Source organism: Musca domestica, unplaced genomic scaffold (genome assembly GCF_030504385.1).
Source record: "Musca domestica strain aabys unplaced genomic scaffold, Musca_domestica.polishedcontigs.V.1.1 60, whole genome shotgun sequence".
NCBI classification, from domain to species: Eukaryota; Metazoa; Arthropoda; class Insecta; order Diptera; family Muscidae; genus Musca; species Musca domestica.
This window is the reverse complement of record NW_026712364.1, coordinates 178,871-205,956: the sequence shown is the minus strand read 5'-3', so window position 1 is coordinate 205,956 and position 27,086 is coordinate 178,871. Positions and strand designations below refer to the sequence as shown.

Here is a 27,086-nt window from a genome sequence, read left to right as displayed (position 1 = left end):
TAAAAAAAAAACAGTACAAAACATCACAGGTCGATTACAACATTCATAGTTACAAAAACACAACTAGAGATTGCACTTAGACCCTTTCCTATAAATCTAGCCAATATTATTCTAATACTAATATTGCACATTTAATCAGAACCTATCTAATCCATAGGTCTGGTTGCAATACCAGTTAGATACTTTAGCTGAGGACTAGATTTCGAAACTATTGAATCTAGGCTGATCTATTGCTTTGTGTTTGGGTATTACACACAATAAACATTACTTTTCCTTGAATTACCAATATGGCAATCTAGGTCTTTATTTCTAATTTGGGCGCCATTCTGTTAGGACCGCTCTTACAGTATCGGTTTGGCCTTCCGGCTGCTCAAGACTCTCAGGTAGGTTCTCAACCGCCAAACGAACTTCGGGTCCAACATCATTTATTTCATGGGTGAACGAATACAAATATTTACTCTAAAACAAAACACACAGAGAACATTCCTTGAGGATTTTAAGGTCCCTTGCTGTTCGGAACCCCCACTCGGCCCACCCTACCATGGTCCACGAAACCCTATTTTTCATTATGTGGACCCCATTGACTCCCTTACTCTATTCACCACCCCACTCGACCATAATCCTTCCAATAATTTTTTCTCAAACAATATTCATTTTAATTCTTATAATACGATTCACATTTTTATTCGGACATTAAAATTAGGAAGCTGAATATCAAAATTACAAAGTCGAAAGGACCTTATTATTAGATTTGCTTTCTTATATTGTCAAAAATTAAATTTATTCCCTATCAGGACCTATACTAAGGGGATTGGGTATTTTTCACTGGCTTGAAATTTCGCCAGAAGGTTACCGACTATGTTAAGACGCCTACCTAATCGAGCTCAATTAAGTATATAATATTTCCGAGACCATCTACGTCTCATGACAAAAAAAAACGGTTTATAAGACCCCTGCCCTTGATATATAGTCCCTTACAATAAATAAAAAAATAAAGAAAAAACACTCACAACAAAAATACTATAGTAACACAAAAATGTAAAAAAAATAAAAAAACTTAGACTAAGATTTACGTAAATTGTTTCCTCGAATAAGTATCAAAAAAAATATAATAAAAGTATCAAAAAAAATAAAAATTAATAAAGTCAAACTTGGGTTTATTTTCTGCGCCTAACGGCCGGCTATAGTTTCCAAAGTATAAAGATGTTTATCGTTTTATAACACTTTGTTACCTTGCTGTTATACTGAACTCTTCCTGGGCCACTGGTATATTAGTTTTCCTTTCTCAGCGAGAAAACTGACATAAAATCACGACCATATGATGAATTTTGCAGTGTTGAAATATATTTCGGATAGAGTCCACTTTTCAGCAGCTGATCTTAGGCACTGGCACAGTTGGCATACACAGGGTGTTTGGTGACCACAGGATGCAGCTGACAATCGCTAGCTGCCGAGCGTATCTTTAAGAAATTATCAGCGTCCAGATACTAAGGTTTTCTTTAAGCAGCTACGAACGTCAGTCCAATTTTTAGTATTGCTCTTGAACTTTTCACAATCCTTTTTATTTGGAAGTGTTCGCTGGCTATCATGCCTTTAAACTTTATGTAACTCTTTATGAATAGTTTGCTTGTTTTATTTTTTTTTTATTCTGTTACAATTGTTTTGGAAACACGCATAAAATTACGCTCGCACTGAAACCGTTCACAAAATAAAAAGAAAGCTTCTTCGTGCTGACTTTGCTTTTATATGCGCATATTCCAACTGCAACATAATTCCAATAATGCATTTAATATTGGTATTAATACAATATAATTTCTCTTTCTTCCGCCATCATTGACGTTATTTGGGAAATTTGAGATATGGCGTAAAACTCACTCTCTCCCGTCGTCATTCAGGGACGACACCTTACATGGGATCAAGTAATATTTAGTACGGGCGGTGTAGATACGCCATACGAACACCAACTGTTCTATGACAGCTGACATTTGTAAATAACAATTTTACAGAGAGGACAGAAGGTTTTTCTAAGTGGACCACCCGCAACACTTTCCCTTCTTGCAATGCCCCTCGAGTCGGTAAAACGGTCAGCAACTCGCCGCCGATGACCTGCCTAAGTACGCCGTCCGTCTGTCATGTCGCACCGCCGTCGAATTCAATTTAATTTGTAACTAGTTCCGAGCTCTTTAGTGAAGATGTTCAATTCTCTCATGTCTCATTCGTAAACAACAGAGTACCCGGAGTCTTTGCTTTCTGTTTATTTTTTATCGGGTATTCCTTTGTGGCCTTCATATTCGTTTCGTTGGGACGTTTTTCAATTTTGTTGCAAAAACAACATACAACTGTTAAATGGAATTTACGCGTTTATCGATAACCAGTAATCGAATACAAAGCAATGGTACATGCATACTTAGGGTATCGTACCAACCTCGTCTTGACGGCGTAGCCAATAACCGATTCCAAAAAATATATATATATTTATAGTTAAAGACAAAGAAGAAGTCTAGCCTTTTGGATGACCATTGGCTGTAAAATGGACCACACAACTAGCAACGCCGACAAAATTGGAGTGTGCCGCCACTGATTGCCTCATACTTGAAAAGCCAACGCCGCCATCGAAAAAATAGTTCGGCTTCTTTGTCTGTGCATTGGTGTTATTTTTCTTATTTTTCTCTATATTTGTGGAAATGGATGGGATTAAGGGAAAATTTATGGACCTATTGCACAAACAGGTAAGTCCTTAATGTGTGCTTTATTGGAACGGCATAATGTCTTCGGTTTCCCTTTAAATTTCCTCCAGGCAAATCGACAAATGATACCAGCCATGGGCTTTTCAGATTACTTCATACAAAATGTTACTGAAAACAAATCCGCCGATGCAACTTCTTCGAGGAAAAAGGCCAGTGGCGAAGATGGTGGTGGTGGAATTGCTGATGAATGCGATTCATCAGAAGCCAGTAGTTCCCAGAAATCCGATCAAGAAATATTGGAGAGCATAACAGACATTTACTTCCAGCCAGACAGTAATGCAGACATGTATGAATTGCAGGTGGGTGTTGAAAGAACAAAGTGGTTGAGTGGGTGGTGGATGGATGGGGGGAGAAAGTTGTAGGCACTAGCAATGCTGGAAACTCGTTTGAAAATGCATTGTTTATAAAACAACATATAAATAATTATGTGTTGGCTTTTATGTGTGTGTGTGTATTTTGTTGTAATGCATTTAATTGTTTTCTTTTTTTTCAGAAAGTCTTGGCAAATGGCGTTGATTATGGCCTAATTGAAACAACCATGATGCAACTGCGTACCCAACACAAAGTATTATCCAAACAAGTATTGCAAAACATATTGGAACAGCGAAGTGCCTGCAATGTTGAATTTACCGCCATCAACGAAATCCAAAAGGAATTGGAGGAATCTCTATGGACATGTCGCAAGGCCCGTTCGTACTTAAATTATGCCAAACAAAATTTAACCACAACTAGTCTGGAAATATTGGCTTCCTATCGTAAACGCGAGATACTTAAAGAGTTGCTCAATACACTGCAGGCCATCAAGAAGTTGGTAAGTGTTGGAGTTGTGTTGTGTATGACAGCATTGAGTTGCTCGGGAGGTTATTGGATTTATGCAAATTACATTATATTAGGTTAGAATTCGCTGGCAATTAAAATACATGTTTATTGTTGTGGGTTACATGATTTGAATGCGGAATGAGAACAAAATCAACAACAATTGCGTGCGAAATTTTCGTTTTTTTGGATTATGAAGAAATGTTGATTTTTTGAAACCCTTTGAATCGAGCCTTAACGTTAGGGTCTCTAGGGTCTTTGCCAATTAAGAATATGTAAATAACCAATCAAAATATTACATTAATTTTCCACTTTTTTTATTTTACAGAAATCTACCGATGTCGAAGTTCAAAAACTTTTGTCAGACTGCAACTATTCCGGAGCAATATCATTGTTACTTAGCTGTAAAGATTCCGCCGATGAATTTATGCAATATAATTGCGTTCAATCGTTGAATAAAAAACTACAAGAGACTCTGCTACTGACCGAATTTCAATTGGATACAGTTTTGAATGAGGTAACAAACAGATTCAAATGATAGAATTCAAATCAAATTTCTAATAATTTTGTTTTAATATTGCAGATGATACTTAACTTTGATATGCGTAAATATTCAAAACTTCAGGAGGCATACAAGCTGCTAAATAAATCCCTGATTGCCATGGATCAGGTATGTTGTGATGGGTGTTTTTTATATCCTTAGCCATATGGCTAGAGTGGGTATATACGGCTAAAACGTGCCTCATCGAAATAACGGTCTAATAGCCTAGGTCTCTTTGGACCAAATCCGTTTCAGGACATTTGGAGTCGATCTAGCTATGCACGTGTGCCCGATAATTCTTAAAGGGAGTATCCGATTTGATCCAAACTTGGTACATCGTAATATTATTGTCAAACTTAGATCAAGTTCGGAGATGGGCAATATCGGCCCACTACTTCTGGTACCTCCTCCACAAAATGTCAACATTTTCAAAGAAAATAATTTCCTGCACAGAAAGAGAAAGAATAATCCGACTTTGCTCCAACTTTGCAAATCCCAATATTTCGATCAGTGCAAGGTCAGGTGCGAAAATGGACAATATCGACCCACTCCATCAAGTTCCTCCCCTACAAAGGGTCGAAATTTTGAATAATTATAACTCTTATAAAATGTGATGCAGGTGTCCGATTGTCTTCAAATTACACACATCGTAATATTTTTATTAACCCAAGGACTGGTGTGAAGATGGAATATATCGGTCCACTCCTTCTGGGGCCTCCCCCACAAAGGGTCAAAATTTTGAATATCCATGAAGCTCATAACACATGAACTGAACATTCGACCCCATTTAGACTTGGTAAATTTCAATATTTCCATTAACTCAAGATCTGTTATAAATATGGTAGAGATCGGACCATTCATTCTGGGACCTCCCACACAAAGTGCCAAAGTTTTGAATAACCAAAACAATCATAAAATCCGAAATAAACATGTGGATGTCTTCATATTTCACACATCCCATTATCTCTACTAACACAAGTTCTGATATGAAGATGGTACAAATCGGACTATTCCTTCTGGTACCTCCCCCAGAAAGGGTCAACATTTTGAATATCAATGATGCACATAAAATGCGAAATTAACATCCTATTCCATTCCAGACTTGGCACATCTCAATATTTCCATCAATACAAGATCTGTTATAAATACGGTAGAGATCGGAACATTTCTTCTGTTACCTCTCCCACATTGGATTTAAGATTTTTGAAAAACAAAACGCTGCAAGAAAGAGAAATAATCATCCAAATCTAACACATGATATGTTTTGAAGATGATATATATCTGCGAACCCCTTCTGGTACCTCACCAACAAAGGGTTACAATTTTCCATACTTTTAAAACCCTTTATAATGTATTTTTTTAACAAAAATCATGGACCTTTATAATGTTGTTATTAATTCGCTCCCTCTCTCTCCACTTTCAGCTCCACATAAATTTCATATCGGCCATACATTCCTCGGTAAACTCCGTTCTGCGCGGCTATAATGATCCAAATATTGATGATAATTTCAAGTTACTCTACGAACAACTGTGCGAGCAGGTTGAGGCGGACAAATACATTTCTTGTTTGATAAGTTTGTGCAAAACCGTCTGGACAATTTTATCATCATATTATCAAATTGTTATATGGCATCAAAACTATAAACTCTATCCGTTGGATATGCCCGAGTCGCCTGACAATTATATTCAGGAAAAACTCAAAAAAGGACAATCACGTATATGGAATGATATTCTAACAAAAATTTGTATATTTTTACAAAGTTCCAAATTGCGTACCTTGAAATATGATCAGTTCATTCAAGTTCTCAGCATTATACAAAGGCTGAAGAAAGTCGGTCAGGAATTTTGTGGTGAAAATTCAGAGAAATTAATTGAAACAATGCAGCTGCAAAGTGAGGAGTTTTTTCAACGCTATCATGTTTGTTGTTTAGAGGAGATTTGTCTGTTTTTGGACAACGAATCGTGGACAGTGGTGGATTCCTTTGCCAACATACTACAGCTGCCGGTAAGGAAGGAAATATATTACAAATTATTTATACAAATAATTATAATTATATTTACTTGTATTTCTAGGAATTCCGTTCAATACGCCATTCCTTGAGACGTCATAAAACCCCACCAGGCTTAATGGTTACCACGAATACATTGTCTGTTAACAATTCTCCTACCAGCAACAATAATTGTGATGAATTGGTTTCGGTACACTCACAAGACGGTGGCAGTTCCATTTATGGTTCCTATGGTTATTTCTTACGTTTCAGTGAGAAAAGTTCCCCCTTTGATGGTGGCCTTGATGTTGCCATGTTAGAAGAAGATATTCTGTCGGGCGTTGTTGATGAGGCCTCTTGTTATTTCAGTGAAGAGGACGCGGAGGAAAGCGATGATGATCACAAAAGTTTACAAAGTAAAGATTTTTGTGATGATTCTCCAGGCGCAGCTAATGGCCAACAATTGATTGTAAATAATACTACATTGAATGTTTTTCGTTGTATTGGCCGTTATTTGCAAATGTGTAAACTTTTACATTGCATTTCACCGAAAATTGTGTCGAGTATGCTGGAACTGATTGATTTCTATGCCTATGCTGTACATGAAATATTTGCTAAAGATTCGGTAAGATTTTGTTATAATGATTTTATGATTTGAAAATTAATTGTATTTTTGTATTTTCAGCCCGTACAAATGGAAACTTTGTATGCCCCGAAATTGGAACAAAAATTGGAGTTGGTTAGTCAAAAAGTTGTGCCAAACATTAAGATATGGCCTCTAAATTTTTCATCATTGGTAAGCAAGGAAGGAATAACACATTTCTAGCATATTTTTGGGGAGCAAGATTATAAATAAAGGAATTTAGAAGGATTTCTTGTCGGTGACAGGATGACCTTCTCCCGAAAGACTAGACTTCAAATAGTATGTCTAGCTGGTCTTGTAGAACAATAAACGCTTACTCTTAGAACAACTGAAGGCTTTCTTCTCGGGGACAAAATGTGTCTTCTAATATAATCACAAAGGCTTCCTAAAGAAGACTAGCACGGATTTCCTAAAAATATCAACCAAGAAAGAACTTCCTAGACACTCTCATGAAAATCAGGAACACATTCTAATAGATTATTTTATCATAAGAAGCATTTCACGAAGAATAGCGACATTTTCCACAGGCTCTAAAAAAACTAGGAGACCTTTTCGGCGAAGAAATGCCTTTCCATAGAATTCTAGATTCTCGCCCGATGGAAGTCAACTAGATCTTCTAATTGAAGCACAGATGGGATTCTGATGGAGGAACAGACTTGTTTTTTTTTTTTAGTCTAAAAGTCTCCTTTTGGTAAAGAAACATAAATGTATTTAAAAGAGGACCAGCAGGTTTACTCACAGAAAGGTGGACAATCCAATTTAGCTATGCGGCAACAGTGTGGTCTGCGAATACCAGTGCAACACAATTGAAAAGTATGAGAACTGCAACAGAATAGTACTTCCCAACTAAACCGGAAGATTATCCTATTTAAGATTAGAAAATCTTTTAATAGAAGATTTAAAAGACTTTCGCGGTATCCCAGCAAATCTTTTTTTTTATAAGATCAAAAGATCTTTCGCAATGGCCCAGCAAGTCTTCTTTCAGAAGGCCAACTTGTCTTTTTAAAGAAGTGCTTAGCACCAGATAACCACCCTTCACGTAGAATTTACTCACTTCTCTCCGCTGTTATACTCTAAGACATATGGCTACAGAGGGTATATATCATTTGATACGGCCAAAACGTGCCCTAGTCCTCTGGACCAAATCCGTTTCAGGGACATTTTGAGTCGATCTAGCAATGTCCGTCCGTCCGTATGTCTGTCTGGTCCAAACTTGCTACATCGTAATATTATTGACAAACTTAGATCGTGTTCAGAGATGGGCAATATCGGTCCACCCTCTTCTGGTACCTCCCACACAAAATGTCAAAATTTTCAAAGAAAATAATTTACTCAAAGAGGAAGAATAGTCCGATTTTGTTCCAACTTTGCATATGCCAATATTTGCCTCAGTGCTAGGCCAGGTGCGAAAATGAACAATATCGTTTCACTCCATCAAGTACCTCCCAGACAAAGGGTCGAAATTTTAAATAATTATAACTCGTATAAAATGTGATATAAGTGTCCGATCGTCTTAAAATTACACATATCACAATATTTTTATTAACCCAAGGTCTGGTGTGAAGATGGGATGTATCGGTCGACTGCTTTTGGTACCTCCCCCACAAAGGGTCATAATTTTGAATATTCATGAAGGTCATAAAACACGAAATTAACATTCGGTTCCATTCAGATTTGGTACATTTCAATATTTCCATCAACATAAGATTTGTTATAATGATGAAAGCGATCGGACCATTCCTTCTGGTACCTCCCCCACAAAGGGTTAAAATTTTGAATAACTAAAACGATCATAAAATCCGAAATAAGCATCCGGCTCTCTTCAAATTACATAGACCACAACATTTTTATTTGCCCAAGGTCTGGTGTGAAGATGGAAAATATCAGTCCACTCCTTCTGGTACCTCCCCCACAAAGGGTCCAAATTTTTAGTATCCAAGAAGATCATAAAACGCGAAAATAACGTCCAATTCCATTTAGACTTGATACAACTCAATATTTCAATCAACATAAGATCTGCTATAAACATGGTAGAGATCTCACCATTTTTTTCGGGTACGTACCTCCACCACAGAGGGTTTAAGATTTTGAAAGACAAACGCTGAAAGAAAGCGAAATATGCATCCAAATTCATCCATTCTTCTCCTCAATTTTGCCACATACAAACATTTTTGCTAACACAAGATCTGTTGTGAAGATGATATACAACGCTTTCTGGTACCTCACCCACAAAGGATCACAATTTCCAATACTTAGTCGGCTATTCTTTACAATTTGCCATATCTAAATACTTCTCTTAACCAGAAATCTGATATTAAATGAAGTATGAAAATGAAATCTGTTACCCCACGCATATTTCCTCATTTTTCAAAAATTTGCCCATATCTCATATAAAGCACAGGAAGTAGTCGATATGGTCCAAATTTGTCACGTTGTAATATTTATATCAGTCTTAGGTCAGATACGAATTGGTCAATATTGCTTCGGAACCTCTCCGATAAAGAGTCAACAATTTAAATAATAATAAATCAAGGCTGGGGTATACATCTGTCGGTAAAACGGACTGATACTATTTTACTTGTTTCTTTTTCAGATCAATAATGAACTGGCAAATCCTGATACATTATATGGCCTGTCGCAGCGTATTGTGGCCACCGAAAGTGGACATTGTATGACACAACAATTTCAAATTTTACAAAGTTATCTCAATCATTTGCTACCCATATCGGAGAGACCTATGCTCACGTCATATTTTCAATACATACGGTTTATGAATGATTTGGCCAAACCTGTATATACATGTGTTACCTCGCGAGTTTTTGATTTACCAGCTATTCTGGCAATGATGGCCAAGGTGAAATGGGATGTGAATCATGTTAGTTTTCAACACAATGGCTATATTGATATCATGAATAGGGTAAGTTATGAAGTGAGCAATGTGATTTTAAAGTAGTTCTATAAAATCTTTTCCCATTTTTAGAATATACAAAATTTTGCCATGCGTCTGGAAGAAATCGCCAAGGACATAAACATACCCATGGAACCGGTTTGGAATTCGGTGGCCCATGTGGCCACACATTTGTTGGTTGAGGGGTAAGTTTGTTTGCCTAGCACAAGTTGGGGCCTTATTTAATTCCTATTTCCTTTCTAGTTTCTCCAATGTCAAAAAATGTTCCGCCGGTGGTCGAGCCCTAATGCAATTGGATTTTACAAATTTCATGTCCATTCTAGAATTGATTTCAAATCAAAAATTCCCCGAACATCGTCAATATGTTGATATCTACATAAAGGCATACTATTTCGCCAATGAACAATTTGAGGAGTGGATTTTGGAACAAAAGCAACAAGAACCAGCTCAATACTCGACGAAGCAGCTAATGAATCTCATACAGTGTGTATGTGTAAGTGATAAGAAAGTCAGACAGAAACTACTTAATCTTTTGGGAAGTAGTAGTAGCAGTACAACAAATGGTGGCTCCAATTTAAATATAAGCTTATCAAATATTACAACACCAAATGCGGCAGCCAATGCAACAGCTTCCACGACAACATCCACGGCCTCATCATAATAAATTGCAGCTGCTTTGCGGCTACCTGCACTGGATACAATTGCACAAACTTTTTCTTCTCGCCCAGAAGATGGGAAGGGCAAAGAGTAGAGCCTATATTTTCGAACGAACAAAACAACCAAGACATTCACGAGATACACATACAGAAACACTCACAAGGGAGTGTGTATGTGTCGGTTTTATAGTTAATTATTTTTTTTATTAGTTAAATAGTTTTTTAGAAATTTATTATGAACAACATTCCACATTTGATACAAATTTGTTTATATCGAATAGTAATTATTATTATTTTTATTTTATTAGGTTTTTTAATACCCTTTACCATGGTACAATGATATCAAGGTAGGGCAAAACTACCATATGATTTTAATTTTTTTTATTTTCTTGGCTTAATATGTCATCTTTTTTTGTTTATGTATGTGTTTTCTTTTCAATAACAAAAAAATTGTTCAGAAAACATTCAAATTCGGGTGTTTTCAAAATGTTTATTTCAACGTATGTATCGACAAAATCTAGAGTTTTTGTAGCGAAATAATCTTTTAGAGACATATAGTACATGATTTTGAAAAGAAGTGTTGACCTTTCATTCAATTATCGCGTTTTTCAATTATTTATTCAAAATAAATGCAACAAGTTGTTTGATTTTGTTATTGTTTTGATACTAATTCTGACATTACAAGCCAAACAGGTAGACCTCTATACTTGCAATTTTTTCAAAGTTGACCTACCTTCTCTTCTTTGTACCATGCCCTTTACTATGTATTTATTATTATTGTTCTTACTTTTCCCCTATTGGATCTCTGTTTTGAATCTCTCTATTTTGGCCTATTGTAAATCTCATTAACTTATTTATCTCAAAATTACTTCAATCTGTATTATTGTTTTTATAACATTTCTAACAATTGTAGAACTAGATTTACCATTAACTTTTTGAAAATATGTAAAAGTTCTCTGTAGGGGGAATTCATCATTCATTTTTTGGGCCACAAAACTTTGGTACTCTGACCCCCAATACATGAGGGTAAAATCAAATTTATTTCAGAAATTTTTCCATTTGCTGTGGCGCTACCCTCAAAAGTGAATTTGAAAATGTTTCAAATCTAGTTGTAAAAAAATCCAAAATGTATATCTTCATACCATACCACCACTCTAAGCTCTCTCTCTCTTTATTCTCTATACATTTTACTTAATTATGTGATCTTTTTTTTATAAATACAAAAGAAATCTCTTTTTTAAATGGGAATCTATGTTTCCAAGTTCTCTTCTTGGGAACAGACAAAATTCTTGTATGGAAACTACGGATTTCCTTAAGTGTACCTTATTTAAATTATTTGTTTATTTTTCATTTTTTTTAAGAATTGTTTTAAGAAATTAAGCAAACGGACAAATAATATTAGCAAACTTTTAAGTAATAATTGCAAACATATAACAAATATTATTACTCTAAAAAAAAAAGAAAAACAAATTAACTATTCATAAAAATACAGATAGAAGAGCTTTAAAAGGAGTCTTCTAACAAAAAAAAAAAAAATAAATAAATAAATTGATAAAAAATAAAATAAAAATAAACTATTGAATGGAGAAAATGTTTCGAAATTTAAAAGGGGTCTTCTGAAAAAAAAATCATTTCAAGAATTTTGAATGGAGAAAATTTTTCAAATTTTAAAAATTTATTATATATTCAAATATACTTTCTAAGTTATAGTTTAAATATTAAAATAGGTGAAAACAAAAAACTCGCAATTTTTCGTTTGAAACCCCACCTTGTGTATACAAAGGTTATTGGCCCCTTTTAAAACTCTTCTATCCAATTAAAATCTTTATTGTATTATGTGCGGTATAAAAGACAATTAAATAATGTAATAATTTTGAAAAAGAAAAAAATATAGACATATATTTTATGAAGGAATAATCTTATAATAAAGCAAAACAACTACTATTTATTGGTAAATTTTGTTTTTATTAGGCGATTTTATTTTGTTGTGTGTTTTAGAAACCGTTTTGCCGACACAGAAGAATAGGTTAGTAACGAGAACAACGTCATGGGCCTCGAACCTTTTCACTTTGCGTAAAAGTGCAGCTCAACACGACAAAGTGGCAGATTTTTCTCTTTTTACAACAGTTTTTAATCAAATCGGAAGTAAGCATTATTTTTCAGGCTAACATTGAATTTTCCTGAATTGTATTTCAACAAATACTTCGAGCACACGGTTCGTAAAGAACATGTATCCATTGGTTCGCGCAACTGAAACCTTTGATTAAGAGGGGGTGGATAAAATTCCAGAGTTATAATAACGTTGGGCGCCATTTCTTCAAATCACGCATTACTACATTTACATTACTGTTTGTTAAATCAAATTGGATGTCAGGATAATTTTTAGAGTCTCGACCGATTGAAGCCTGTCAGGTCTTCTGATGGAGGAACAGATTTGTATTATAATTAGACTAAAATGTCTCCTTTTGGTAAAGAAACAAAAATGTATTTTATCAAGTAAAATAGTATTATTCGAATTTGAAGACAGATGGATAACCCAAGCCTTGAGTTATGATTATTCAAACTGTTGACCCGTTATGGGGGAGGTTCCGAAGCAGTTGGACAATATTGATTCGTATTTGTCCTAAGACTTATAAAAATGTTACAAGATGCCAGATTTGGACTATATCGACTACTTCCTATACTTTATATGAGATATGTGCAAATTTTTGGAAAATGTGGAAATGTGCGTGAGTTGCCAGATATAGCGGACCGAAATATTCCATTTCCATACTTCGTCTAATATCAGATTTCTGGTTAAAAGAAATATTTAGATATAGCAAGTTGTAAAGAATCGCCGACTTGTTTCGCAATTTATGACAGATATAAGTATTGAAAATTGTAATCCTTTGTGGGTGAGGTACCAAAAGGCGCTGGCAGATGTATATCATCTTTACAACATATCTTGTGTTAGCAAAACTATTTGTATGTGAGAAATTTGAGGAGGTGGATGCTTATTTCGCTTTCTTTGGCCGTATTGTTTTCCAAAAATCTTGAACCCTATATGGGGGAGGTACCTGAAGAAATGGTCCGATCTCTACAATCTTTAAAACAGATCTTGTGTTGATGGAAATATTGATATATATCAAGTCTGAATGGAATCGGATGTTACTTTCGCATTATATGAGCTTCTTGGGTATTCAAAATGTTGACCCTTTGTAGGGGAAGTACTTGATGAAGGGGACCGATGTTGTCCAGTTTCGCACCTGACCTGATGCAAATACTATTTACTGCAACGTTGGAGCAAAATCGGATTATCCTTTCTTTTTATGTGCAGAAAAATATTTTTTTGAAAATGTCGACCTTTTGTGGGAGAGGTACGAATAATAACATATGAAGTGGTTCCAGGAGATGGACTGATTTCCTTAACTAGGGTACCGCACACAAAGAGATTAGGAACAAAGGATGGCGCCCAACGTGAGTACCGGACCTAAGCTAAGCAATAAAAATCCAAACAACTTACATACATACATGTCAGGATAAGTTTTGAGCCCAACGTTGGGCGCCATTTGTACAAAATGTTAAATTATTACAGGATTTTCTTGGTCCAAATATTTCGAAATTTGAGAAGATTATTTTATTGGGAAGATTATTTCCCAACGGCTTTTCCGAACCTAAACTTAGGGTGAAAGTACATAAAACGCTTTTTTGACTGGCTTAAGGCAACAGCTGGCTTCTTCGTAGAGGAACAAAGGAGTTATAGGTTGACTTAGTTCGATTTTGGTTATTTAGTTTTTTGTTATTTTCCGAAGAAGCCAGCCGTTATTTTAAGACAGTCAAAAAACTTTTAATGTTTCCCACCTTAAGCCATAAGAATTCAAACAAACTGACATACATAAAATTTCAGGATTATTTATTTAACCCTACGTTGGGCGCCATTCGTACAACATTTAAGTAATTTCTTATTTTTCTTGGTCCAAATCGAACAATCGGATACTACATCCTATGACAGAAAATTGTCAGTGCAGGTGCACGTCTTCGTATAGCCCCCATATAAAAGCACCTCTCTATATTCGGTATTTTTTATGATTTTAGCGACTTTATTCAAGGGAATTGTTTCAAATTTGGTTTTTGAAGTCCGTAATGGATACTACAGCCTATGACAGAAAATTGTCCGTGCAGATCCACGGCTTCGTACAGACCCCATATAACGACACATTCCGATATTCGGTATTTTGATGATTTTAGCAACATTATTCACCGAAATTGTTTCAATTTTGGTATTTAAAGTTCGTCCGTGCAGGTCCACGTCTTCGTATGACCTCATATTCGCTATTTTGATGATGACATTATTCACCGGAATTGTTTGACATTTCGTATTTCAAGTTTCTAATAGGTACTATAGCCTGTGACAGAAAATTGTCTATGTATATCCAATTCTTCGTATAGCCCCGATATAACGGTACCTACCATTATTCGGTATTTTGATAATATTAGCTACATTATTCACCAGAACTGTTTCAATTTTCGTATTTAAAGATCGGAATCGTTACTACAGTCTATGGCAAAAAATTACTTATGCAGCACCACGTCTTTGTATAGCTTCCATATAAAGGTTTTAATTTGAGTGTTTTTTTTTTAATTTTTTTTTTTGAAAATTTTCAAGCTCCTTCCGAATGGTGGGGGGTATAAAAGGTTTGGCCCGGCCGAAATTTGCGGCTTTTTTACTTGTTGTGACTTGGTCTGCTTTGTCTGAGTCCACGAATAGAAATGACGAGGTTCTATATTCCGAGAATGATAATAAGAGTGTAATGGTTAAATAGCATCGGCGACAGAATTAGTATGAATGCTACCAAGACCAGCCCCATAGGCTTCTAGCGCTTCTCTGGTTCGTATAGGTCTTCCTGACAAGCCTCTTTGTCATTGCTGCTATCTTACTTGGTCTCACGCAGTCTTATCCATTTTTGAATTTCAAATCGTGCAATTCCCTTTCCCACGTTTTCCATTTTTCCATTAAAAGACAATTTTGTTTTTTTTTTTTGTATCTCAAAAGGTATTGTTGTTGCGTTTTTTATTGTTTGATTTTCCTCGTACTTAAACATAAATCTCTATGATTCAAAACATTTTACGTACAAATACAGCGATTGTACTATTTTCGTGTTTTCATTTCCTTTGTTCTTTCTTGTAAAAAATAAGAAAAAATTCTCTTAGAATCTAAACAGAATTTTGGGAAGAAATTTGAAAATTTTCTTTGATTTTTAGTTACAAGTTTTTTTCAATTTTTTTTTTGTTTTGATTTGAATACATATTTGATATGAATATTTTTGTTTAAATGTAGCTGCTGTTGAGAATAGTATTAGAGAAGTGTTACAACTTAAAAAAATCTTAAATTATAAGAAGAAGAAAATTGGTGTCGTAAATTGTAAAAGAAGAAACAGATTCGTTTGAAATTGTCTGCATCTTGAATAAACCGACTTGACAAGTAATGGTGAAAATATAAGGATATATGAAATTTAGGCACAGTATTTAAAAAAAAAAAAAAAACATAAATTCTAAAATAAATCAAGTCACCGTCATTATGCCAGGACTTAAAACACCCACTGTTTAAGGTTCCCGGATGACAAGGGCGACTTGACAATGCAAACATGATGACTAGAAAAATGTCGATTAAAATTAAATATTAAAAAAAAAAAAATAATAAAATCATATTCTTTTCTGGTGTATATATATGTATATCTTAGGTCTCTTTGTGTGTATGTGTGTTGCATTTCGTTTTCGTTTGTTTTCCAAAAAAAAAAAAAAAGATTTGGGCTGCAGGCTTTACAAAATAAAAAAAAATGTTTTCTTTTTTTCCACATTTCTTCAAATTTGTCGTTATCGTTTTTTTTCTTTTTTCTCGTTACTCTTTACTTTTCATGTTGTTTGTGTTATTTTTATTATCTTAGTAAGTCTTTTAATTGCTCTTTTTAGCATCTTTTCCCTCGCCTTCTTTGGCCTGGCCACGTCCCAAAATCTTGGCCAAACTATCCCAGATGCCACCAAAGAAGATGGCACAACACAAATTCTCGAACGGCAAGAAGGGATCATGAATGCCCAACAGAATCGAAGACAACTTGAAGTAGACCAAAAATATAACAATGCCGAAATAGACCAAAGCATGTGGTGCGGAAATCCAATCGGTTTTCTTGTCCAAGACAAAGATAATGGAAGCCAAGAGGGAAGCTTTGGTGTAGCTGTAAAGAAATGGAAAAAAAGAAAAGGTGTGATTAATTGGATAGATAATATTTGATGGCGCCCAACGTGGGGAACATATATAAAACACTTTTATATGAAGCATGACTAGCCCAATCGTCTATTTCAATGCCGTATTGTCGAAACCCCGATTGGGTGGTATTTCTAAAAAATGTAAAAAAATATCAAAATCGATTTATAATATTTGATGGCGCCCAACGTGGGGAACAAATCTTAAACTCTGTGTATTATGGAGCATGACTAGACCAATCGGCTCTTTTAATGTCATACAACCAGACCCCAAATTGGACGCCATTGCTAAAAAATGTAAAAATATCAAAAGGGATTGATAATATTTGATGGCGCCCAACATGGTGAACAAATCTAAAACTCGGTGCAATCTGGAGTATGATTAGCCCTATCGATAAAACGTGAAATTATTTAATTTTCATGCCATACTTTCGAACTTGTGTCTAATGGAAAAATATCAAAAGGGAGGGGCAATATTTGATGGCGCCCAACGTGGGGAATAAATATAGATGTAAAATATGACAAATTCAAACGGTTGAGTGGGAGAGTCCTAGTTTCAATGTCATATATTCGAGCTCCAATTGGTGTGATTAATTGGATAGATAATATTTGATGGTGCCCAACGTGGGGGTTATACATAAAATTCTTTGATGAGAAGAAATATCAAAATTGATTGATAATATTTGGTGGCGCCCAATATGGGGAACAAATCTAAAACTCTGTGCAATATGGAGCATGTACAGCCTATCGATAAAACGTGAGATTCCTTAATTTTCATCTCGTATATTAGAGCCTCTGATTGGGCGCCATTTGAACATTGAATGTGTGACTAATGGGAAAATATTAAAAGGGAGGGACAGTATTTGACGGCGCCCAACGTGGGGAATAAATATAGAAGTAAAACATGACTAGTTCAAAGGGTTGATCGTGAGATTCCTTATTTCAGTGTCATATTTTCGAGCGCCCGATTGGGCGCCATTTAAAATTAGTGTGGGATTTTGCTGATTAATCGCCACGACTCGACGCAATGACATAATTCTGAATTTGAATTCGTAGAAACTTGTGGTTTTTAAGTTATGGAGAAATGATTTCATGCCAAGCAAGAGATTCCAATTCGGAATCTATCCATTTATTACAGGCTTTAACACTTAAATACCTTTCGATAAGGTTACTGGGAGTAGTAAATTATATGCCATGTAGAATCTGAAGAAATACCATTGGAACTGAAGAACTAGCAACACAAATGGCGCCCAACGTGAGATCTATCCCAAAAACCTTGGAAGTATGGCTGTAACATGCGAACTAGTAACGAAAATAGCGCCCAATGTAAGATATAACCCTAGAACAATTGAATCAGAGTTTGATTAGCTCAGTCGGCGCAATTTTTTTGGCTTATGACAAAAGTTGCCAATGCAGGTCCACGTCTTCCTATAGACCCCATTTATATATTAGACGGCTATATTCGATATTTTTAAGATTTTAACAGAATTTTTAACTGATTTTATTTTTTGAAAATTTCCAAATTCGCAAAATTCGGCCCGGCCGAACTTACAGCTTTTTTACTTGTTTTCTTACATTGGTCCATGATGTCTGTTCCGAATTGTCTACTGGCATAAATAGGGAATTATTATGAAAATGTCTCCAATATGGATCTAACTCCAGATTCTTCGAAAGAAAAACTGGGAATAGAGCTATAGAATGTTAAGAGCCCTGGCATGTACACTAGTTATTTATCTTAGAACAGAGAAAAACAAGACTAGTGGCGTCCAATGCGGGTTAGAAACTAGAAAACTTTTATTAAGAGTTTGAGTTTGGCTCGGTTGCAAAAAAATCGAAATTATTGAGTTCTGCGCTTTTGTAATACAAATCGGACCCACTGTGACGTTCAAGTCCAACAATTTACAATTTTCATAATATTGATTTTTCTTTCCAACTGATTGGCGCCCAACGTTTCAAACAATGTAGATGAGAGCAAGTTTTCTATGAAGTTACTTTATTAGTACTGTTAGATTTTTAAAATCCAAATATGAGCCTTTGGTTCTAAATTCCCTTCGAACTTCTAAATTCTTGGCAAAGTGTAGCCCTTTTTTTACGGCAAAAATATAACACAAAACTTACAATGATGGCTGCATAAATTCCATGGCAGTTGGTGTCCAGGCACCGCGGATCAAACGTTCCAATAATTTTGTGAAACCAGCTCCATTACCCTTTAGGGTACCAATAATAATCATGATTATCCAGGCATTGGGATACAATTTGGCAGCATGGGTGACACCATCATAGACTTTCTTGGCACGATAGATTTCCTTCATGGCACTGGCCACCACTTTTATGGGTAAGAATTTGCCAATTTTATAACCAATATCGAAGGGAGTATAGAAGACCAAGTACCTGTGTGCCGGAAGAGAGAAGAAGAATGCTAAATATGTTTCAGGAACATGTCAATCTATACCATAACTTACCAAACAGCAGTTCCGACCAAAAGTTGTGGGGTATTCTTCAGAGGCGACAGTATGGGTTCGCCCAATAAAGCATTGGCCACCATACCGCCGGAGAATATAACCAACATTGTCGACAACCAACAGGCCAGGGGGTGTTTGCGCGAAAAGGCCTGCGCATTGGAGCCCAAATCTTCACGTACTGCTAGGGCGGCTAATAAACTGTGGGCAATATCGAAATATGGAAACATTTTCAATTTAATGACCTGATTGGCCATATCTAAAAAGGCTTCGGGATCCATGGCGTACTGTTTTGTGTGTGCGTTGTAGTGTTTATTCCCCTACTGTGTGCGTTCGTTAGCTAAAAAGAGGGAGGAAGAAACCACAAAAAATAACAAATTAGTTAAAATATTTTTAATGTTTTTTTAATTTCTCTTTGGCTTTGTCGATTGTTGTAGATAAGTTCTGTGTTTCTTTTTCTGGCACTGCGCCTAATATTCCTAATTCACAAAACATTTGTACAAACTCATGTAATTGAAACAGAAGGGAATATTGTTTACAAGTTGTTTTATGTGTTGAAATCGAATTGGGAAATATTTTGAATGACTTGCGGCGTTTGTTTTAAAATAAGAGAAACATTAAAAGGAAATATAACAAATTTTATGAGAGATATAGGAAAAATTTCGTAAAATAAACTAGCCTAAATGCATGTTGTGATGAGAGTAGGCGTCGGTGCATACCGCCACTGACGCGCAAATCATGCTCCTTGCATGTAAAAAAAGTTTCAAATTAACTGATCTTATCATCTGTTCAAACACAGCTGAGAATAGAGATCTGCAAGTGTGATAATCGATAACACAACTAATTTGGTGAATAGAATATTTTTTAGATTAGTCGAGAGAAGTTCGCTCATCTGGACCCTATTGAGTAACTGTTTACCAACAATGGTACAGCTCTGCATTTTTCAGAGAGGGGAGAGAGAGTTCGTCCAAATTTTTTTTAAAGACATTACATCCTCTTTCATTTTACCAGCTTTGTTGAAATCTCCCGGAGTAATTTTTTGTACCACTCGGAAGAAAGGGCACAAAGGTGGCTTGACCAAGTTGTCGAACTCCAAATCTATCGGTTCGGATGCCCGTCTTGCCAATTCATCTGCTGATTCATTACCAGAGATGATGCAATATTTTATATCCTCAGCCATATGGCTAAATAGGGTATACAGGGTGATATGAAAAAACCGCAACAAAATCAACAAAATCAAACAAAATCAAAATTTTTTGAATGAAGCAAAAAATGTCGGAAATAGCATCAAATTTTATTTCTTTGGCACGAATTATGACCTTCATACGGCCAATGAAACCGTCACACGCTGCCCGAATGTTGTTCTGTGGTATTTTGGCCCATTCCTGGCGAAGCGCTTGCTTGAGGTGATCGACACTTTGGTATTTGTTAGTGCCAACCTTGCTTTCCAAAATACTCCAGGCACAATAGTCCATCGGATTGGTATCCGGAGATTTTGGTGGGCATTGTGCGCTGGAAATGAAGCGAGGAACCTCATTTTGTAACCATTCTTGGGTGGCGCGTGTTGAGTGCGATTGTGCTGAGTCCTGTTGGAACGTCCAAGGCCTGCGGTCAAAATTTGGCGAGCCCAAGGCTTTAATACACCCTCCAAAATATTTTCGCGATAATATTCGGCATTTTACGAGCGGAGAGCGACCATCGGCTGTTATGGTGGCCCACACCCTCACCATGGCTTGCGCTTGAGTTCTGGTGGCCAACCGAAGGTTCACATTTTCAGCTGACCTCTTTGGCAAGTAAACACGACATTTTGTTTGTTTACAAACTGCTGGACAACGTATGTTTTGTTTGTCAACGAATGTTTGTTTGTCATCGGAGAAAACCAAATTCGGCAGTTCACCACTTTCGGCCAAGCGAAGCAACTCTTTAGCTCTGTTGAGTCTATTTTCTTTCTGTTGCGGTGTAAGTTCTTGCACTTTTTGGAATATCAATGGCTTTACCCCGACCTCATTTTTCAATATGCCGAATAGAATATTGCGATATGTTCAGCTCACGAGCCATTTTTTTTTTTTTTTGAAATGACAGCAGGCTGAAGTTGGAAGCAGTCTGAAGTTGGCCAGTTTTTTCATCTCACCCTGTATATCATTTGATACGGCTAAAACGTGCCTCATCGAAATGAAGGTGTTAGACCCTAGGTCTCTTTGGACCAAATCCGTTTCAGGGCAATTGGAGTCGTTCTAGTGATGTCCGTCCGTCCGCCTGGCTGGTGCGGATTGTCAAACTTAGATAGATATCGGAGATGGGCTATATAGGTCCACTACAACAAAGGTCGAAATTTTCAAAGAAAATACTTTCTGCACAGAACGAGAAGCGATGTTCCGTTTTTTCTCCAACTTTGCAAATATTAATATTTTCATCAGTGCTAAGTCAGGTGCGAAAGTGGTCTATATCCGTCCACCCCATCAAGTACCTTCCCCACAAAGGGTCAATATTTAAATAATTACAACTCTTATAAAATGTGAAGTTTGATTCCGATTGTCTTCAAATTATACCCATCACAATATTTTTATGAACCCAAGGTCTGGTGTGAAGATGGAATATATCGGTCCACTTCTTCTGGTACCTCCCCCATAAAGGGTCTAAATTTTGAATATCCATGAAGCTCATAAAACGCGAAATCAACATCAGATTCCATTCAGACTTGCCACATCTCAATATTTCTATCAACACAAGATCGGTTATAAAGATGGTGGAGATCGGACTATTCCTTCTGGTACCTTCTCCACAAAGGGTCTAAGTTTTGAATAACCAAAATGATTATAAAATCCGAAATAAGCATCATGGTTCTCTACAAATTTCACACATCCCATTATTTTTATTAACCCAAAGTTTGGTGTGAAGATGGGATATATCGGTCCACTCCTTCTGGTACCTCCCCCACAAAAAGTCAAAATTTTGAATATTCATGAAACTCATAAAACACGAAGTTAGCTTCCGATTCTATCCTGACTTGGTACATCTCAATATTTCCATCAACACAAGATCTCTTATAAACATGGTAGAGATCGGACCATTCTTTCTGATACCTCTCCCACATAGGGTTCAAGATTTTGAAAAATAAAACGCTCGGAGAAAGCGAAATATGCATCCAACTCTCTTAAAATTTGACACATCCAAATATTTTTGCTAAAGCAAGATGATATATATCGGCGAACCCGATTTCCTCCAAGTTCGCACATACCTATATTTTTATCTGTATTAGATGAAGTATGAAAATAAAATACATCGGTAAGCCACATTTTCCAAAATTTTCCATATAAAATTAGGAGGTAGTCGATATAGTCCAAATCTGGCACATTGCACATTTATATAAGTTTTAGGTCAGATGCGAATTGGTCAATATTGGCCAACTGCTTCAGAAAGGTCAACAGTCTGAATAACCCAAGGCTGGAAGCATACATCTGTCGGCAAAACCGACTGATACTATTTGACTGGTTTCAATCGTTGGTTCAATCCATATATCAATATCGGGGAAAATTGCAAAACTAGTAGATTCTTGCATGTACTGGAACAGAGCAATTGTTATTCATATTTAACACTTTTGGTATGTTCCAGAACTGTAAGAACGTAAAAATGATGTGATTTTCCCTTTGAGATATCGTAAAATACTGCAAAAACAAGTAAATCCTTGCAGATTCCGGAACAGGCCATTTATTTGCTTAAAAATCTGTGCTTTTTGAATTATTTGTTGGGCGACACTGTAAAGCGAAAAACACTCCCATCAACAATAAACATCATTGATAATCTTGTCAGCTATTCGACGATTGCATAATTTTCCACGGAAAATTATGTTTCAATTGCTGTTGTTTGTAATATTTTGGCTTATTTTTATGTATTATTAAAGAAATTATTTAAACAAATTGTCCAAACAAAACGCGCACAAACACACACAATGCGTATTCACAATAAAAGCGCCAAAATATTCTGTTATTTGCATACTCTCTGAGTTCTTTTGCACCCGTTATTTTTTGTTGCTTCTCACATCATTTAGATAACCGGAGATAATGAGCCACAATAATGTGATGCAAATTGATGAGAGATAAACAATGAAGGCATGTGGGGAAGAGATTAAAAGAGAGAGAAAGGGTACTCAGAGATTGAAAAACGAAAAATAAAAAAAAAAACACACAGAATCCCCGTGCGGCGGCTAAGGAGCTCCAAAAATAAACACACGGCGACGGCAAATGATGGCAGCAGACGAAAATTTTTCAAAAAAAAAGTATATGAACCATTGGGAAAAAATCGAAATTCCACAAACAAAGATCCATGAAGTAATTCATTTCTAATTCAATTAGTTAACTAATCCATTATTATTTTTTAATTTCAACACAAAATTTGCACTTTAACATATCACAGCCAAAGAGGGGAGGTGCATGAACTTCGATAACTAAATGTCATTAAAATCATATAACTCAACACTTTTCATTATTTTTATCAATCAGCCTTTAACTTTGTTGTTCTTTTGTTTGGTATTTCTTTTGCAATTATCCAAAAAGGTATTTACTTTTTTGTTGTTGTTTGAAATATCGAAATTTCAAAATATTATTAGCCAACCGCAGCGCAGCAGCTCTACTAACAATGTTGGATTTGAAAACTGAAAATTGTCTATGGCTATGAAATATTTTATTTTTTTGGCAACGAACGAGAACGAAATAAACCGCAAACACGTCCGACCACGAGAGCAAAATCCACAACACAGAGACGACGACTTCGAAGACTGAAAAAGAAATTGAAAATTGAGGCACACAACACAACAAATGGCCCACAGCGAGCGTTGCGACGTCACCAACAGCAACAGCGACAGACAGAATGCTTAGAGATAAAATACAGAAATTTTTGTTTTAAATTTAGAATCAGCCTTTTGCTGACATAGGAAATAAAACAACAACACAAATACGCACGGAGACCGGAAAATTGTAGTTGTCAGTTATAGTTTGCTGCTACTCATTTGGTGTTGCCAGATTTTCAGTTTACGGTAATGAAAAAATGGGGAATGAAAGATCATATGTGGATTCCAATAAGAAATTAATGCCATGTTTACGTTAGAACTTTTTGTAGGGTTAACCTTCTTTGAGAGGATTTATTTGAAGTAAAAGTAATGGATATGACAATTTAAATCCAAATCCAGTGGGTTAACCCTCATATATATAAACGTACTATAAGGCTCCCACTTAAATTATTGCGTTGCACACAAAAATACTCACCTTCTTCCAAAATAACGGTCTGATGTAAAGCCGTATTACAAAAATACGTAATGTCGCTTTTCTACAATTTTTTCTCTGTTCCAGAACCTGCAAGAATTTACTTGTTTTGCAAATTTTGTTATCGTAAAGGAAAAATCGGTTATCTAAGCAAAAATTTGTGCATTCTTACAGTTTTGGAACATAGCTGAATGAGTCTGACAAAAAGCCATAGACTCAGGGCTGTATTTCTGTAGTTTAACGAAGCTGTTCTTTGAAGGCTAATGGTTAAAAATGTGGCTTAAATCTTATGGGGTTCATATAGACAATCTTCTGACAAAGAAGATAGAACCCATTGCGGTCTCTAAGTACCGAATTTGAAACACTTCATTGTGAATATGTGACTCAAATCGAACAATTTTCTGCCACAAAAGATAGGAACATGGTACAATAAAAAGGTAAAGTAGAGCTACCAGGTGATTACAATTTTTTTCTAAGTGTGCCCGACTTCTGCCAATTTTGTGTATGTATTTATTGTTTTGAAAAATGAAAACAAAATATTTTCAAAACCAATGATTGGACGACACGTACATTGCGGGTCGCGCATTAAACCTATTAACCAGTTTAGCCATGAAATTGAAAGATTGAACAGTTTGGATCATATTTTTGGGAGAAAATCTAGGTATTTCATTCATTTTTTGCACAATTTAACTCATTTAAAAAATGAGGAAATATATGAAAAAAAAAAAAAATAAAAACAACTTGTTGTATATAATTTTGAATGAGTCTGACAGAAAGCGGGCATAGCTTCAGGGATGTATTTCTCTAGTTTTACGAAGCTGTTCTACCTCCATATTGAACCATGGGTAGAACCAATTAATAGCTCTACGAAATGAATTTCAAAGAATTCCGTTTAAAAATGTGTCTTAAATCGACGGAAGGTACTGTTATAAGCGGCTACAGGAAACATAAATCTATTCTGATTTTTAGGAGCTATACGAGTTTTTCAAAAAAAAAAAAAAAAAAAAAAAAAAAATATTAAAAATAATAATAAAATTATAAAAAAGAATTAAGATCATTTCATGCAAATGTTGACTCTGACTGTGCATCAAATGACATTTCCGCTTACTCCAATTTTACTTTACATTATTTACAATATTTCGGCAGGTATCTCCCAAATAAATGTTTCAATGTTTTCTTCCAATGCGCTGCAATTGAAGCGGGCTCGTTTGTATAGACATGAACGTCAACATAAGACCGTACTTTCCATGTTTCAATCTTCTACCAATCATTTTGGTCCATAATTGGAGCAAGGAGTATGGAAAATTAGAATTTTAAATAAATTCGTATACTATACTATATTTGACACAAATATTCGTTTTACTTATATTACCATTACCATTTTCCATTCTGTTTCCCTACAAATTCCCCACTACAGAAAAATCCAACTAAAAATATTCTTATTGGCAACACTGAATGAGAGACTTAAATGAGAAAGAGTTAAATGAGAGCACACCAGATAATTTACAAAAAAAAAAAACTCATAGATAAATAAAAAATAGAGAAAAGCAAAACAAAAGTATCTCAATTTATTGATCGCCTTTCAACACGCGTTTCGTTGCGTGTACCAATAATGTTTTGACAAATAACAAATTGCAATCATTGAGTGGGGTAATAAAGCATTGGATGAATAGGAACGGGGGTGCAAAGGGGTACTTTATTTGTGGCTGTATGGGGTAAATTTTGGAGCTGTTGTCTTCCAGTGCAATTTTATAAGCAAAAAATGTAATAAAATATTTTTTTTTACAAAACATTCATATCATCTATAAAATAAATAAAAAAACTGAATGCTAGTTTTCTTTGCCCTAAGATTTGCAATTTTTTATCTGTGTTTTTCAAAAAAAAAAAAAGAAGAAAAAAAGCTGGTATAAAATTGTAAAAGTAAAGTATTGTTTTGACTTATGGAACAGACCTGTTATTAAAGCGACAATGATGCTAACATTAAAAAGAAAAAAGTCATGCAACCAAAATACAAGAATACAGGTAGATGCATTAACGGTTGGAAACATAGACATGCCAATTTTTTTTTTTAAATATTTTTCAAAAATGTAGATTTTTTATGTTTTTTTTTATACGACGCCAATCGGAGGTTCTTATGATGTTAACGAATTTGAATAATTTTCATTGACAATTTTTCAGTTTCAAAATTGGTTTGACAGTTCATTGTCCCAGCAGTAGTGTCGATGCGATTACTTGTATTCTTTTATCATGCAACCAAAGCTACAATTTCTAGTTGTCACGAACCAGAATTTTCTGTTGGTAGGTGTCTCGATAATTGGAAGCAAGTAAAAAATCTTTAAGTTCGGAAAGGCCGAACCTTTAAAGCTGGGAATACATATAGCGCTTATTTGGCTGGCTTAAGTCATCGGCTGGCTTCTTCGGAAATGAACAAAGGAGACTAGGGCCAAAATCGAACTAGGTCAACCTAAAACTCCTCTGTTCATCTACGAAGAAGCCAGCCGATGACTTAAGCCAGCCAAATATGCGCTTTATGTATTTCCAGCCTAACACCCTTCACCATGAGGTAAAGAAACCCTTTAAAAATAAAGGAATCGGGATGGAATATTGGGCAATGAAGACAAGGTAGGCTAAGCGCTCAAATAAGCATTCCCATCTTTGAATATTGTATAATTTAGCTCGTTAAATTTCACAGCATGGAAAGCTGGTTTCCCATCTCTGATTTGAGTATGTACAGGGTAAGATAAAAAACTACAACAAAGTCAAACGCCGTAATTTTTACATTTTTTTAAAATTTTATTGACTGAAAGCAAAAAATGTCGGAAATAGCATC

The 27,086-nt window shown here is 35.4% G+C and overlaps 2 protein-coding genes across 2 annotated transcripts in view; one reads left to right on the top strand and one right to left on the bottom strand.

Moving 5' to 3' along the window:
* Positions 1 to 12,243, top strand: part of LOC101900430 (syndetin) — a 34,013-nt gene extending 21,770 nt beyond the window's left edge. The window contains exons 2-12 of the mRNA XM_059129396.1: positions 2,482 to 2,729; positions 2,798 to 3,046; positions 3,241 to 3,558; positions 3,892 to 4,080; positions 4,147 to 4,233; positions 5,528 to 6,109; positions 6,178 to 6,717; positions 6,778 to 6,888; positions 9,329 to 9,652; positions 9,716 to 9,828; positions 9,887 to 12,243. Of these exons, the coding sequence (XP_058985379.1) occupies positions 2,685 to 2,729; positions 2,798 to 3,046; positions 3,241 to 3,558; positions 3,892 to 4,080; positions 4,147 to 4,233; positions 5,528 to 6,109; positions 6,178 to 6,717; positions 6,778 to 6,888; positions 9,329 to 9,652; positions 9,716 to 9,828; positions 9,887 to 10,304 (2,976 nt within the window). The 5' untranslated portion in view covers positions 2,482 to 2,684 and the 3' untranslated portion in view covers positions 10,305 to 12,243. The remainder of the gene's footprint in view (positions 1 to 2,481; positions 2,730 to 2,797; positions 3,047 to 3,240; positions 3,559 to 3,891; positions 4,081 to 4,146; positions 4,234 to 5,527; positions 6,110 to 6,177; positions 6,718 to 6,777; positions 6,889 to 9,328; positions 9,653 to 9,715; positions 9,829 to 9,886) is intronic.
* A 3,206-nt stretch (positions 12,244 to 15,449) lies between these two features.
* LOC101899012 (trimeric intracellular cation channel type 1B.1) lies at positions 15,450 to 23,854 on the bottom strand. The gene is made up of 4 exons (XM_005184029.4): positions 23,560 to 23,854; positions 19,002 to 19,338; positions 18,658 to 18,930; positions 15,450 to 16,511 (listed from the first exon to the last, which is right to left on the bottom strand). Exons 2-4 carry the CDS (start codon positions 19,277 to 19,279, stop codon positions 16,232 to 16,234), a joined length of 831 nt encoding a protein of 276 aa, XP_005184086.1. The 5' UTR covers positions 19,280 to 19,338; positions 23,560 to 23,854; the 3' UTR covers positions 15,450 to 16,231.
* Between the last annotated feature and the right edge of the window lie 3,232 nt (positions 23,855 to 27,086).

What these genes read in the sequence shown, in the direction of transcription:
- LOC101899012 (XM_005184029.4), bottom strand. Translation starts at nt 19,279, where the DNA reads ATGGATCCCGAAGCCTTTTTAGATATGGCCAATCAGGTCATTAAATTG. An exon ending in TTGGTCGGAACTGCTGTTTG is followed by an intron (nt 18,931 to 19,001) that starts GTAAGTTATGGT and finishes TCCGGCACACAG; the next exon opens with GTACTTGGTCTTCTATACTC. An exon ending in GAATTTATGCAGCCATCATT is followed by an intron (nt 16,512 to 18,657) that starts GTAAGTTTTGTG and finishes ATTTCTTTACAG; the next exon opens with CTACACCAAAGCTTCCCTCT.